Here is a 15,002-nt window from a genome sequence, read left to right as displayed (position 1 = left end):
AGACTGCAGCTTTTGCTTTAAGTATGAAGTGTGCGCATATGTTGTCTTGTGACACCTGCTAAAATGTTGCATGAGTGAGTAAGAAAAATGCAAAGCGGCCATTCAATTTTCCACATGACCAACTTCACTTAAGCTCAGACTGCAGCACACCTGGCAACCAGCAAGATGCTGTGAGACTCCTGGGCTTGCATCACCCTGACTTCAATTCAATTTGACACTTAATAAACTACTTTAAGAAAGCAGTTCTGTCATTTCTCGCAAAGAGTCCAACACCAATAAATCTGCCACTTTAAAAGCAAAAAAAAATAAATAAATAAATAAATAAATGATAATTTGAAAGGGAATCTTGTTTTTAATATCCTTTAAAAGGAAGTGGGTGTGTTGGACGACTAAGTGGAAGGGTTGCTCCAAAACTCACACTAACATGGCTGGCTCGCTCAGAAACGTTCCTGAAAATGTGCAGCTCGTGTGTCACTTTCCTCACCAGTGTATGATGGCAAACAATATGAAAACATAGACGTGGGCAGGATGTAATTGAACACTTTTAGCAGTGCAAGTCACAGTGGAGCTTACTGGTGCAGTATTTGATTTAAAAAGAAAACAAAGGAAAAAAGGAAAATATTATTCAATTATTGAATAGATTAAATCGTTGATTTATTTCATCAAAGACGGCACATTAAACACAGTTACAGGTGAGAAACAGAGAAACTCCTGAAAAGTTGTGCAGAAAACAACAGTTAAGAATATTTCTATTCATCTCAAGGCAGCTCCCAGCACTAAAAAGAGATTCCCACATGGCAATTCTTCCACCAGTACTGTATGTTTGACAAAGTGTACTGTAATAAAGTGCCAATGCGTAGTTTACTATAAGTGTAATTAATTAACTAATGGAGAAACACTTGTTAGTGCATTTGATGCAAAAACTATAACTAAAATACATGTTATCCGCTTCAGATTCCTTAACATGTTGTTTATAAAAAAAAAAACAATAATAAAAAGCATTAGGTGTATGTGACAGTTACTCATCAGCCAAACTAAGCTTCCTTTCACTTTGCTCAAAAATGTTGCCTTTTCCTCTTCATAAATATGACAAATACTGAAGGGAGGAAAACGATCCCAAAGTTTCATCTGTATCCATACATACCTGTCTAATTGTGAACAGAATTGAGGATTGAAGATTTTACCTGCCAGCTTCTGAAACTTAATAAAAAAAAAATGTATAAAGATCTAAAGGTTATTAAATTATTCTGAGGAGTAGACTGCTTTTAAAGAGACATGTAAGAATAATCACTTACATAAATATTCACATCTTCGCCACTTTTAAACTGAACTAAATATGAGCGTTTTTGGTACAGTAGCCATAGCGATCCTAATGTGTGTCTATAGAGAAAGAGACTTGAGAAGGTGTTAGACATAGTTAGTGATTGGCAACACTCAGCAGCAAGAGCTAGGCAATAAATCCAGGTCTAAAGGTCTGTGAACCGCTCCAGTTCCTGCAACTACACAATGAGTGACGTCCTTGAACACCCACCTCTCCATCCGGCTGAACAAAACAGAGTCTGTTCGGTCTACTCCTCGACTGACCAAGAGAAACACACAATCACACTTTACTCACCTAAAATTGTTCTTTTTTTTTTTAGATTCGTTTCTCACAACTAGGAATCCTCACCTTTACGTGGGAACAGCCCACAAAACAGAACAGAAAATATTCCTCGTGTAAAGTAACAAGACTACGAGAATGATTTAAAGGAAGTGCAGTACAAGCTAAAAACTATTTGCAGAAAATAATTGTCCATATTCAACCTGGTGCAATGAGGAAATTCACTAACACAGTTTGCTAATATTGTAGTTTTTTTTTTTTTTTTCAATGGTGATGAAAAACTGTTGATATATGGTTACTTTTTTGACCTGATCTGCATCCCCAGCTTCAGTCGGACCAGGAAGTTTTGCTCTCCACTGGACAGCAGGGGTCTTTTTTGCTCCAGGCGTGGATGTCTACATACTCCTCATATTAGGTTCCGAAGCAGGTTGATAACGCAAAAAGTGTGCACTCAACAAAAGACTAACACTCAAATCTGACATGTCAAATTTAACCATTTTTTTTTTCCAAATCTGCATGCTGTCAGTGCACTTAAATATCTACATTTTCTGATGAAGAAATACTTATGTTACAAAAAGACATTTGCAGGTCAATGTCATCTTACAAGCCTAGCTAAGACAAAACTTCATTCCAAGCAAAATACACTAATGTAGCAGCTGTTGCTTTTGTTTGTGTTTTGAGTGAAGCGGAGCTTCTGCGTTTTGGACAATACAACGCCAGCTGCTCTGTGAAGGCGTGTGTATTTGGGAAAGAACTGTGTGTGTGTCTGCAGGAAACCAATCTGACCCCAGGGATTAGTTGTAAGTGACTCTCATTCTGCTCCAGATGTTTATCACGTCACAAAGCCCTCAAAGCTCTTGGTGAGTAGTAGGTAGAGAACACAACCTCCTTTCAACACACGCCTACGTACACACAGAGGCACACAAACATTCCAGCTGCTGCCAAAGGTGTAGCCTAGTGAGGAATTTGCTGATAGTAAATTTCCTGGGCAAATGATTCTGCTCAGGGCAACAATATAAGGTCAAAAGATCCAATATGTTCACACAAAAAGTAAACCAACTTGTTTTAGTATTCTAGAAAGGCAAAGGGACACCACCAAAAAGGGGAGGTCGCATGGAGGCTACTTATAATCTAAGGGTGGTTTACTAAAACTGAAAGATAACATTTCACAAATTTTCCTAGATGAACATTAAACCACAAGCTAAAGTTAGAGTTAAAATCATTTCACAATGCACAGGATTCACAGGAAATATTTCAGTTACATAATGCCAGATGTGTTTTTTTTTTTTATTTATAACTAATTTCTCATCACCACGGTTAGCATTTTCCAGAAAATTCTGATGTACTGGAAGTATTTAATGTTATTTATTTACTATAAATGTTTAGATTGTTTTTGATTGGGGAAACCATAAAAAAATACATAACATCTGATGATTCAATAATGATGCAAAACAAAAAGGTTTTTACATCCATGCAGTAAAACTTTGTAAATTTCCAACCGTTATTTCCTGTGCCAGGCGGAATCCTTCTCTTTTGTTCAGAAAATATTTTGAATGCACAGACAGAATCGCCTGCTACATCAATCAAAATAAGCAGAAACAATAGAGAGCTCAGATTGATTTTCATTTTCATTTTTACACACATCCTGTAAAAATTAAAATAAAAACAAATTTTACTTACTGTTTAATGGTTTTAATGATGTAGTGAACTCAGATTTAATTATTTTATATATGTAAAGTACTGCAGATTACCAAAAAAGAGAGAATATTTTATTCATAATAATATATGAGAAGCATGTACAAAATGATAATAAAATAAATGATTCACCTAATTATTTGTGAATATTTAGTGAATTGTCACTCACTTAGGCTTTGACTGGGCCACTCATAAGAATAACCTAAACCATTCCACTGTGGCTGTGTCTTCAGAGTAAGTAGGTGATTTAAGTGCAAGAAATATTTTTTTCTTTCTCTAGAGCTGCAGATGTATGGGAGAGTGAGGAAGGGGGCGGTCGCCCCTGGCCTATGATGAGTTGCGCCACTGTTAATAGATCGCAGCTTTAAAAAAAGGGTCTTTCAGGCCAAGTACAAATAATTCGACCATTTAAGATAAATCTTAAGATATATTTTAATCTACTTCTAAAGTATAAATCATAAGACCTGATATACAAGCAACTAATTATCTGAATTGTCTGTCTCATGTCAGGAGCAGTTGCAAGAGTTGCCCCTCGTTCCAGCGGTTGCAGCCGTGCGTAATAAGCGCTGCGTGTCCGGAGCGCGCCGAACCTTAAGCAGGACATGTCACTTATCACGCACATTAAATAGCAATCAGAACACATCTGAGCCCTCAGTCGTGCTCAGACACGTCATACTAAAAATATCTCAGCACTGTTAAAGCGCAGCGAAAAGTGGAATTATGTAAAAGTTGCGTGAAATGATAGTTTCCCAGCGGTGCGCCTGACGTCGCTTTTAGTTGGCTTCATGTGTGATACTGTACGTAATTACTTTTAAACATCCCGTTAAGACTTTTCAAGTTTAAGTGGAACTGCAAGTGATCAAAATGGGCTTGATTGCGAACTTCAGCACCAAAGCCTGGAGATGGGAGGGAAAAGAAAAAAAAAAAAAAAAAAGTTCTTACCGAGATACTGCCTGATGTCCAGCAGGATTCTTGGAGCCCCGCCGTTCAGCTGGTAACAAAGCGAGCCGAAGCAGAAGAGGAAGAGCGCAGCCATGCAGAAACCATAACCTCGCAAGGAGAAGCGCCACGGTAGAGCGCAGAGCAAGCCGTGCTTTCGGTGGTGTCGCTCTCTGATGTGGTTGGGAGTCTGGTGGTTGTTGCTGTTGTGAAGGGGACTGCTGCCGAAATTCTTCATCATCTCCTCCTCACAAAGCAACGTGGAAAGTCACCCATCCGCCTCTTGGGAGTGAAAGTTGCCGCTTTAGGATCATTTGATGGATGGGGTGAAACAGGTCAATTTTGGAGACTTAAAGAAAGTCTGGATCTCCTCCGCTGCTGCTGCTCCTCCTGCTGCTGCTGCTGCTGCCACGGGGTTCTTGTTGTTTTTTATGGGAGTCAGCGCTTTGCTCCAACTCTGTCCTTGCTTCTTTGCGTCTCGTTGGATGAGTGTTCCTTCCTTCCGTCCTTCCAGCGGAGTTAAGGGTTCATCCTTCTCCTCTGAGGCTCTCGGTGTCAGATTACTGAACGTGGAAAGCAGGAAAACGTCCACCTCATATTTTGTGTGGATTGGGGAGTGTAAAACAGCGCCTACCAGTGTCTGTTGAGGGATTCGTTATGAAGAGTTGGTGGGGTTTGAACTTTGACTGTAGAAGCCGTTTTATATTTTTTATTTTATTTTATTTTATTTTATGTTTGCGTTTTAGGCTGTAGATCAAGGCAAGGTATCACATAATTGTGAAGTTGATGGAAAAATCATTTAAGGTTTTCAGGCGTTAAGAAATAAAAAGTCTGAAAAGTTCAATGGATTTTCATTTCTAGACCCCTGGATCAGTATTTTGTAGAATTATCCTTTGTGATGTGACTATTTACACATAAAGAACATGGAAATTGTCCACATCCTTTTTATTTTTATTTTTTTTGCAAAATTGCTCAAGCTCAGGCAGAATATCTCAAATCTCACCATTGTCACTCACTTAGGCTTTGACTGGGCCACTCATAAGAATAACCTAAACCATTCCACTGTGGCTGTGTCTTTAGAGTAAGTAGGTGATTTAAGTGCAATGCACTGTATTTATTTAGCTGTGTCGAAGTAATGGGGGCTGTACACATATACACGCTACACATTTCAGATTTTTATTTTTAAAATGTTGTAAAACCATTTTCCTTCAGTCAAAGATGTGCATTACTTTGAATGGAAAAATTCAGTGTGTTATAATTTATGATTGTAGCATAGACTTAAAATCCTAATGAATCTTTTCTAGAATTCCAACAAGATCAAGTCTGACAAATATAGGGGGACTATGAGACCGTTAATGATTTAAAAGTTATTTAAGATGCATTAAAAATAAATCTAAAACAGACTTCGAAACTAATGTGGTGTGAGCTCCCTTTCTAGATTTTGTCAGTATTTCTGCAGCAGAATTCTGGATCATCAGTAGACAAACTACACTGCAGTAATGTATTGTGCATGTAAAAGAAAACCATCTGATTTCATTTGAACCAAGAGAAACAGTCAAACCTAGTTGAAACTGTCATTTCACATGTAATTAAATCAAAGTGGCATGACATAATATTGCTGCAGACAGCAGACAAAAGAATGTTGAAGTGAATGTGTGTGTGGTCTTGTGTTTGATACACTGCGAGGACCTTTTTCCTAACGCATGTTGCATTATTGTGGGGACCCAATTCCCCGGCAAGCAGAAGAGCTGTTTTGGGGTTAGGTTCAGGGTTTGGGCCAGGGAATAGAAATGAATGGAAAATGAAAATGAATGCATTTTAAACTTTCTCCTACCCCCTCAGGCCAGTTGTTACAACCTTTGTTTGAACTATAAATTTTTCCACAGCAGTACCAGAACCCACCATTAGACCACACCTTCATTTAGGAGATTCTTCATAACTACTTTGTAAACAGCCCTCCAGGGTGACAGCTGTCAAGGAAGCAAAGTAATAATTAATAAAAAAACAAAAAAAAAACAAAAACAATTTGGCTTTAAAGAGCAAAATTAATGAAGTATAGAATAGTAATATTGAGGAGTTGATGGATTTTCCCCAGTTAAGAAGGGTTTGTGGAACAGGCAGCAATTTGCTAGCTCTGCAGCTAAAGTTGTATTTCCAAAGTTTAAGACCAAAGCAAGCAGCCAGACTGGCACAGATGTTTATTGTGCCGTCTGATGGTGTAGATTTCACTTGGACCACTACTCCAAATCACATTTTTTTCTGTGACTCCCAATGTTTATTAACTTTGCAGGCATCTACGGGGAACTTTTACACCCTATAACACACCTTCCAAAGGTGGGCGGTGCAGCTTTATTCCGTACAGTGTCAGTCAGAACTCTACACGATGCTCCAATTTAAACTGCATATTTAAATTGAAAATTTAACGATGCATTTTAGCTTTTGTTTTGTTCTTGAACAGTCCTGAACAATTTTATTTAATCTCAGAAGGACGGCTCAATTCAGGTGATTGAAACTTGGCTGTAGCTGTGCGTAGCAACAGGATTGTGATCCGAAACACATCAAAACTGGTTTTACAGTTGCTAAAGGGAGGCTCTCATTAAGTTTCTGGAATGGTGCTGACATCAATCCTAGTGAAAATATATGGATATGCTTAAAAGCGAGACACATAAAAAAATAAATAAATAAACGGCATATTTAATGAACACCAAATCCACCAAAAAAGAAAAAGGAAAGGAAAGACATGTTCTGATGTTCAAAACATGTGCAACATTCCTTCATGCTGCCCGCGTAGTTTGAGGAAGCTTCTAACAAAGCTAAAATAAGTAAAGTCTGAAATATTTGTCTGTATAAGATGGTATGCGATCAGTTGAAGTTTCGTTGAATTTGCTCTACACACTCAGTTTAAGTTGTAGGACCTTATTAAGCAAATAAATATAAAAATGATAAGAAGTTTATTGAAAAGAACTTGTAATCCTCATTAGCAATGCACATTTGAAAGAAAAAAAAAAATGTCTTACCACGTTTGGATTAAACGTAGTGGATTACATAGTTGCTTTAGAAGTAAGCAGCTATGTAATCCAGTTTTCTTCTGGCAATAATTAGTGTGAAGTGAATTGAGAATAATACTTGGGCCTGGCCGTGATAGGAAGCTGATTTTTTTTTTTTTCTCCTTAACCCTGAAAACACTTTACAGACACTTCAGATACACTTTGTCAAAAATCACATGGAAGAAGTTATATGACAACAGTGTCCTTACAAAAGGAACGGGTTACATACCTGCAATGCACTGTATTTGTTTAGCTGTATCGGAGTAACACAAAATCTAGGCAGATTAGTGCATGCTGGAATGTCATTATGTTTGTAATTCTTATCAAATGAAGTCAGAGGATTCCCAGGCATCAAGTCAGATAAATGTAAAGCGAGTAAAATTGTCTGTGACAAAATATTACCCTGTGGGGCTCCAGGTCTGGTCTGTGCTTATCTAAGAGTCAAGATGAATAAGAGGAAAAAGTGCTTTAGTGCTTTTGACTACAGAAGTATGACTAAAAGAGCCAAACCAAGGCAACCTGCAGAGTTAATGTTGGTTCCAAAATGATTATTCTTTAAAAAAAAATAATAATAATCCAACAGAACAATGGTGCTAAAAAGCAAACATGGGCACAGATAATTTGTTATTTTTAGTTTTAATTAAGTGCTGCTACTAAAAGCCAATATAAGATAATAATACAGTACGTCTAGCAGACGGGTTTTAAATAAAAGAAGCTATTATATTACTTCTGTTGCAAATCCACATGCTTTTAATTTTAGCCTATTATTTAGAAATGTCTTTGTGCAAAATTGCAGTGTCCCAGTTTATTATATTGACTAAAAAAATATTAAAAAATGAGTCATGAACACATCCTTCCTTTACTGCCTGTTTTTCAGTTGCACTTCCAGCTTAGGTGGTGCCTTTGTGTTCCCTTTAAATGCCCAAGACTAGGAGGAGCCCATACCTTATTGAATGGACGTGGAAATGCACCACAGTAAGAATAATGGTTAAACTCATTGGACAGTTATGGCCTCCAGGACAATTCTGAGTCTCTCCACTGGAGAGCATTATCACCCATATCAAGGGGAGAAACTGCTAGATGATCAATATATAGCAAGAAACAATTTATTATTTATATTTTGGAAAGACAAATAGTTATGGACATTACTTTTTGTTGTTTCAATACACAAGCAAAATCTGTATGGACAATCATTAAGTAGACGAAAACCAAATTAAATCATTTGTACACGTATTTTACAATACATACTGTAGTTCCTTACTGAGCAATGTGCAGGAAGGTATTGCTATTTATATGATACAGCTAATTACAGTTGATATGAATAAAAAAAAAGAAATAAGTTATTAATACAACATCAGTTACACATAGAGAATGTGCAACTTCGGCAAAGCATTTCATGTATGCAATCAAGAATTTAGTTTTTGTAAGACTGAAAAGCTGAAAATGAGTAACTGGAGGTTAACACGTGGTTGGTAAATTGGCATTGGGAACTTAATACAAAAAAATAAAAATACCAGCATAACTCATTAAAACCCTTTACAATACCTGACATACATGTCCATTTAGGGACCTGTGAAAATATGTAGCCAATCTTACCTATAAAACCGCTAGTTTAACCACCTAAAGTGCATTTACAGTGTCAGTATTTTTCCATTCTTTTACAGAACGCTTCCTGGGTCTTACTCGTTTAAACTGTGACTCCATCCTCATTTTCCCAGAGCACCACTTTGATTGATGAGAGAAGAAGGCATCAAATAACCACATCAAGGGCCAGTTGCAGAAACAAGCTCAGCAACAGCAGCTGGTCAGAGTTCATCAACGAAACAAACGGATGGGATAAGTCTTCAGTCCAGTACTGGCAACGAGAGATATGATTTTAAACACGTGAGAAACGCACAAGGGGAAATATTTGTTTTGCTCAGTTTCATGCAGAGTGCACAACCCAATGTTCTTAGCCATTTTCTTCTCAATGACGTTCCAACAGTCTGACTCCCCTCAGAAGGTCCCTGAATTTTGAGACAGTTTGCTTGACAGTTTATTCCCGTCTTTGCGTGGCAAAGGTCCGATCCTGCGCCGGCACTGATTAAACATTTGACGATACTCCTCAAGAAGCTTTAATTCCTGAATGTGCTCACCAATGTGTAGACGGACCGGTGGATTCCACATGTGATGGCTAAGATCTCAGCTGAATCTTTGTTTTTCTTTAGCAAGATGTACTTTCTATGTATTCCAACATGGTCCAGGGAGACTCAACATGGGGGGTGGGGGGGTGCTTGTCATCTTGTTCTTTGGTCCATGTGCACCACCAAAGGAATTGTGTATATATATATTTTTAAAAAAAAAGAAAAAAAAAGTTTTCTTGACACAATCAGATGAAGAAAAAGCCCTGCACGTTTTTGCACAGCTTCTTGTAGCTATTCATTCATATTGGTAAGGCAATTTCAAGTGTCCCTTTCCACATCGAGGAATGTACTTTCAGTAAAAGCTGATTGTGATTACTGCAGCAAACAAAGCTTTCTGTAAGACTCGCCACACACCATGGTATGCCTTGAAAAAAGACGCATCATAAAAGTTGAAATATAAAGACATCATTTGTTTTAATTTTTTTTTTTTTTTTTTAAATGACTACAAGCAGGCCTGAAAGAGGGCTTCTACCTTCCAAAAGCAAACGCAAAATAAAACGTATAAATCCTTTTGGAATTCAGTTGTACTTTGTGCTATAATACAGAAACATGGTACAAAATAAGCCACCTGTAATCCACTGTTTGGCGTGGGCTCATTCATTCAGACTTTGACCTGCCTTGCCGTAAAAAATGAAAAAAATGTTTCAGCTATGGAATATGTAGGAAGTAAACCATTTATATAGTTCAGCAAAAAAAAAAAAAGAAAAATAATTTTAATCTTACAAAGAGTGTGCTATCGTTCTCAAAGGCAGATCAAAATCTTTAATTGAAGACTTTAGGGATGTCCTTAGAATGGAAGAAAACCAACAGAGCAGTCAGTCTTGATTTATTTTTCTAAAGGCATCTTCTCTTGGCTCTTAACGCCGTAAACATTAAAGAAGGAATAGCTCTTTTTGAATGTACTATAGTGCTGTGCTCACTTTGTTGTGTGGCCACCTCCAGGTTATGTTTTGAAACAGCGACTGGGGCTTGAGATTAGGACTGCGCTCCTCTGTGCGCATTGACCAGTCGGGCCTCGCTGATAAGACGGCGGGTGTGCCTCTCGTCCCGCACCCCGGCGTCCCTCAGGCTGCTCTCCGTTAGCGAGGCCACGCGACTCAGCGTGTCAACGCCCGCCGCCGCCAGAGATGGGCCGTACATGGGGAGACCAATGTAAACGAGCCAATCAAATACTGTGCTGATGTTGCCCAAGTTAACGGGTTTCCGGGACATCTCTGTCAAACCTCCGGAGGGGATCTGAAATATGGAGGAACGAAATAGTTTTACAGGACTTCTCAAATTACTGTGCACTCTGAATATACAGTATTTCCCCACTGAGGGACAGTAATGTCCTTCATTGGGGGGACTTTATTGTGGGAGTGTTTACAGTCCCCAATCATTTTATTTATGGTGAAATAATGGTAAATAAGACCCTTTTAAAAAAAAAACAGTTTTGACAATCTTCATTGCCACTAGCTAAAAATAAATTCAAAACTGTCTCGAACATCTCCAAGACAACATTTCTCTATTAAAATTATTTTACAGTAATAATTTTCAGGCAAATAACACGTTGCCTTACAGCCATGCGGTGCTGTTTTCGTAGCTCTTTCACTCTGAGTTGGTCCATGCTGGAGGCCACGTCTTTGACTGGCTGCTCCAAGTCCTCGGAGTAACGCTGGATCAGTGCCTGTGGAATGCCACATCGGCCGTGCTGCATGAAGAATGTCAAGAGGGACATGGTAAGAACAGGTTAAGAAAATGGAAACATTTTAACCCAAAAGAATCTGGGTTTCTTTTTTGTTTTGTTTTCAAACAGATATGCATAAGGAAGGTAACCGACGGCTGTATCCCATCTTTATCCCATTTCCTACTTTCATCAACAAAGAATCCATCAAAAGCTACGAGGCATCAATATCTGATTGGAGATTTTATTGCAGCCACTGAAAGTGGTTCCGACTCAATCCTGAAAATGTATGAAATGTAGGACATTTTTAGATATAGTAGAAAAGTGCGGAAAATGGATAATTAAATATGGAAAGTGCAAATATATAACGTTTATTTCATGCATATATATATCTGACCTCATTCCCTTTGCCCTGATTCAGGTACATTAATCTTTAGTAGGAGCTTAGCAAAGTTTGGTGCGTCTCAACTCTGCGTCCTTTCACTGCTGATGAACAGCAATCCCGCAGAGCTGTTTTGAGCTCTTCGACACTATTTCAGACCTCACCCCTGGATGCCCCAGTCTGTTTGAATTTGTGTTTGTTTTCCTGTCAGAGGGGCTGAGCCTGGAGTCTGGCTAGTGCCAAAAGTTTTTACGATCCCGTCTGCCTTCGGTGAGATCCAGCCCATAAACTTAGCAGTTTCAACCGCATCACAGAGAGGGCAAAGCCGCAATCTTTCGTTCTCAACTCCAGGCAGCGTATTTATCATCACACACATACAACCTCTTAGCAAATAAATACCTCGACATCATAAAGCATCCACACAAACAAGACACACACAGGTTTTAGGTTGTGCTCTGCTCCTGTTGTCCTGGGTTTTTATTTGGTATAAAACAGAACAATTTGGAACGGAGCTGCAGTCAAATTATGACTGAGAGAAGTTAAGCATGTTACAGCCCTGAGGGTGCTAAAAGGAGTTTGACGCCAGACAAGTATAGCCTAGAAGTGTTTTGGAATCCAACGTTTTCATATTAACTGTGGAAAATATGACTGGAAATGTTTTAGTGAGTTTACCCAAAGAGAACTGACCCAGCGTTTTATGAGGTTCTGAGCAGAATTTGCTTTGCATTCAGTTGTAATTGTATAAATTTTCTTTGTAATGTGACAGTTTCTATATTTGTCTTTTTTTTTTAAACTATCAAATAGATTAACATTTCATAATAAAAACTGTTGTAAATTGTATTTAATTAACAATTCAGCAAACACAGAATAACATTTTTGCTTCTCTACAAACATAAACGGTTGTTGTCGGTTGTCAGTGTTTTCCAGTTCCCAGTCAGAAAAACAAAATGAACAGGTGCTTAAGTGGAAGCTTTCCAAGCAAGCCCACACAAAAATCAGTGATAAATATAAGTACAAACTATTTATTTGCACTGCACTACAGATAATTTATTCATGAACATGATGCAGATATTTTAAAGCTACCAGAAGTTAACAATGCCACCATTCATAAATCCCACTTGTTTTCTGATTTGCAACAATAAATCACTAGATTTGGTGCGACATTATTTTAAGAATAAATATCTGACTTCTGAGAGAATATAATTGCAGCATAATTGCTTTTCTATCTATATTCTCAATAAGAAGCAAAGCACTCTATAGTGCCCCCTACTGGCTTGGAGGAAGGTTTGAATGTGTTTTGTTGTCAGCTCAGACCCAAAAATTTTTATCTAAAATTTTTTGCAGCTAAAAAGAAATAGCTATGGAAGAAATCAAAAGTGAAAGTCTGTGTGTTCTGAATGCAGTTTTTCTTAGGTTGATTTTCTAAACTTGTTTTTGTAGTGCTGCTTTTCTAACCTTGTCAGAGTAAGGCTCCTCTGTCAGATCAATGCTCTCAGCCTGCAGTCGTTGCTCCAGAAGGGTGTGCAGATCAGGACTCGTTTTAGTGTGAGAGAGCTTCCTGGTCACGGCCATTTTACCACCAAGATCCGACAGCCAGGGCGGTTGCACAGCTGGTGGGGAGCTTGAGTCTTCGCCTATAGATGACGCCGATGAAGTGGCACAAGGGCTGGGAGGAGGACTGAAGGTCTTAGCAGGGAGAGCAGGGGCGCTGAGGACAGGACTTGGGCTGCTGCTGCGGACTAAGGGGCTACTCGGCTGGGAACGATTGATGGAGTGTGTAGGTGAGGCGGTGGGGGACGGCGAGGAGGGCAGGGAGAGCGACGGGTGACGGACTCCATTGACTAGTCTTTCTCTGGATTTTTTGGCAGGAACAGGAGGTGGAATGGGAGGCTTTTTGGGATGTGTCAGGATGATCCTTTCCCCACTAGCACTAGAATCAGGAGGACTTGGAGTGGGACTAGAAAGAGGCTCTGGAAGTTTGGGAGGCTGGACTGTTTGGCACTGGTAACGGAGAGGAAGCTGGGAGGGTATGGGTGGCCTAACAGACCTTCCTTTAGGACTTACTGCCGGTGGCCCTTTTTGGGTTGGAGAACGCTCCTCCCTGTAGACCTTGACTGGGCTGGTGGCTACCTCCTTTGCTGTTTTAACCACAACATTCAGATCATCCTTCTGCTCGAGGTTGTGTAGATCTCCCAAAGAGTGAGAACGTTTGCAGAGTCCAGACGGCTGTGGGAGACCATCAAGGTCCTCACAGCTGCGGCTGGCCGGGATGGGGGAGTGCTTCTGTGTTTTGCGGAGTCCCAGTAAGTTGAAGCCTTTCAGGGAAGGCTTGATGAAGAAACTTTTAGGGAACTTTGATCGCTGGTTTTTGCCATTCTGTTGCAGAGCCTCAGTAGAAAGAGTCATAGGTAGTGTAGGGTAGTCTGGAGACTGCATACCCGCTGAAGAGCGACTGGAACGGGATGCTTTTCTGTTTTTCCCTGCAAAATAAAAGTCCATGCTTAAAACTGAGGGTCATACAAACATTTTTGTTTTTAAAAAATAAATTGCTAGGTAAACAACATATTTGTAATAAAGCATCAAGTCGATTAATGCTGATTTTTCTTTTGAAATTGCTGTCCTCTCTGAGTGCACGTCAAAAGTTCACTGTTTAATAAATTAAATTAAATAAATTACTTAAATGTATTTTATTGACGAAATCAAAAGAAAATGTCTGTGAAAAATGTAAGTGCAACTCAAACATTGCGTTGTTACTTATTTTACCAAGTCAGCCAGTACCAAGTGGTTCAAAATGATCAGATATTATTGACGTTCAAAGGTTTTCATAGGCAAATATTTAAAGAGCCTAAGAGTGACAATGAGATCAGCTTTTTGACTCACAGTCTGAGACCGATTCGCTGTTGCCAAAATACAGATTCCTAAATAAAGATACTTGGATGAGACTCTTTTAGAAAGAGGATGCAACAACTTACCGTTTGTCTTTTAGCTTACAGAGCGAAATGGATGAATGAAATGGAGGAAGGCCACATAGATTTTAAAAAGTGTCATGAGAGATACAAAATGTCTAATTAGCACTGATATCTTATAAAATATTTAATGGTCCCTATATCTAAATGTTCATATCAGATTTCCAACAGAAGATCCACAGGTGGACAGTGACTGTTTTTAAGGTCAATAACTGATGTGAGATTACAAAAGGCAGTTCAGTTGTAATTTGTATCAGAGCATAATTAGTGATATTTCTTGAAGCATTATAGTTAAAATACATTTAGATCATTACAAACTTGATGAAGTTTATATTATACTGACAGCTAAATCAATTCAATCACAATATCCTTATTTATTAATGTACTCTAGAAATTATGCAAATAGCCGGCATTGGTATTGTTGTTAACATCAGTAGCCATCTACTAAACTTGTAAATGCATTTCAACGGAACACATGACAGTTTGGAAGATGTGCTTCATCTAAAAAGAGAAATGAGACGCGTTTG

The 15,002-nt window shown here is 38.7% G+C and overlaps 2 protein-coding genes across 10 annotated transcripts in view; both read right to left on the bottom strand.

Moving 5' to 3' along the window:
- The window catches only part of usta (uronyl 2-sulfotransferase a), a 47,952-nt gene extending 42,101 nt beyond the window's left edge, over nt 1–5,851 (bottom strand). Inside the window, exon 1 of the mRNA XM_007547650.2 lies at nt 4,238–5,851. Within this exon, the coding sequence (XP_007547712.1) occupies nt 4,238–4,475 (238 nt within the window). The 5' untranslated portion in view covers nt 4,476–5,851. The remainder of the gene's footprint in view (nt 1–4,237) is intronic.
- A 2,520-nt stretch (nt 5,852–8,371) lies between these two features.
- Nucleotides 8,372–15,002, bottom strand: part of sash1a (SAM and SH3 domain containing 1a) — a 164,175-nt gene continuing 157,544 nt past the window's right edge. For all 9 annotated transcript variants that reach the window (XM_016669600.1, XM_016669608.1, XM_016669603.1 and 6 more), the window contains 3 exons: nt 12,965–13,989; nt 11,023–11,154; nt 8,372–10,700 (listed from right to left, as the gene is read on the bottom strand). In XM_016669600.1, the coding sequence (XP_016525086.1) occupies nt 10,440–10,700; nt 11,023–11,154; nt 12,965–13,989 (1,418 nt within the window). In that variant the 3' untranslated portion in view covers nt 8,372–10,439. The remainder of the gene's footprint in view (nt 10,701–11,022; nt 11,155–12,964; nt 13,990–15,002) is intronic.

Source organism: Poecilia formosa, unplaced genomic scaffold (genome assembly GCF_000485575.1).
Source record: "Poecilia formosa unplaced genomic scaffold, Poecilia_formosa-5.1.2 Scaffold1, whole genome shotgun sequence".
Classification (NCBI taxonomy): Eukaryota; Metazoa; Chordata; class Actinopteri; order Cyprinodontiformes; family Poeciliidae; genus Poecilia; species Poecilia formosa.
This window is presented reverse-complemented; position numbering and strand designations above follow the sequence as displayed.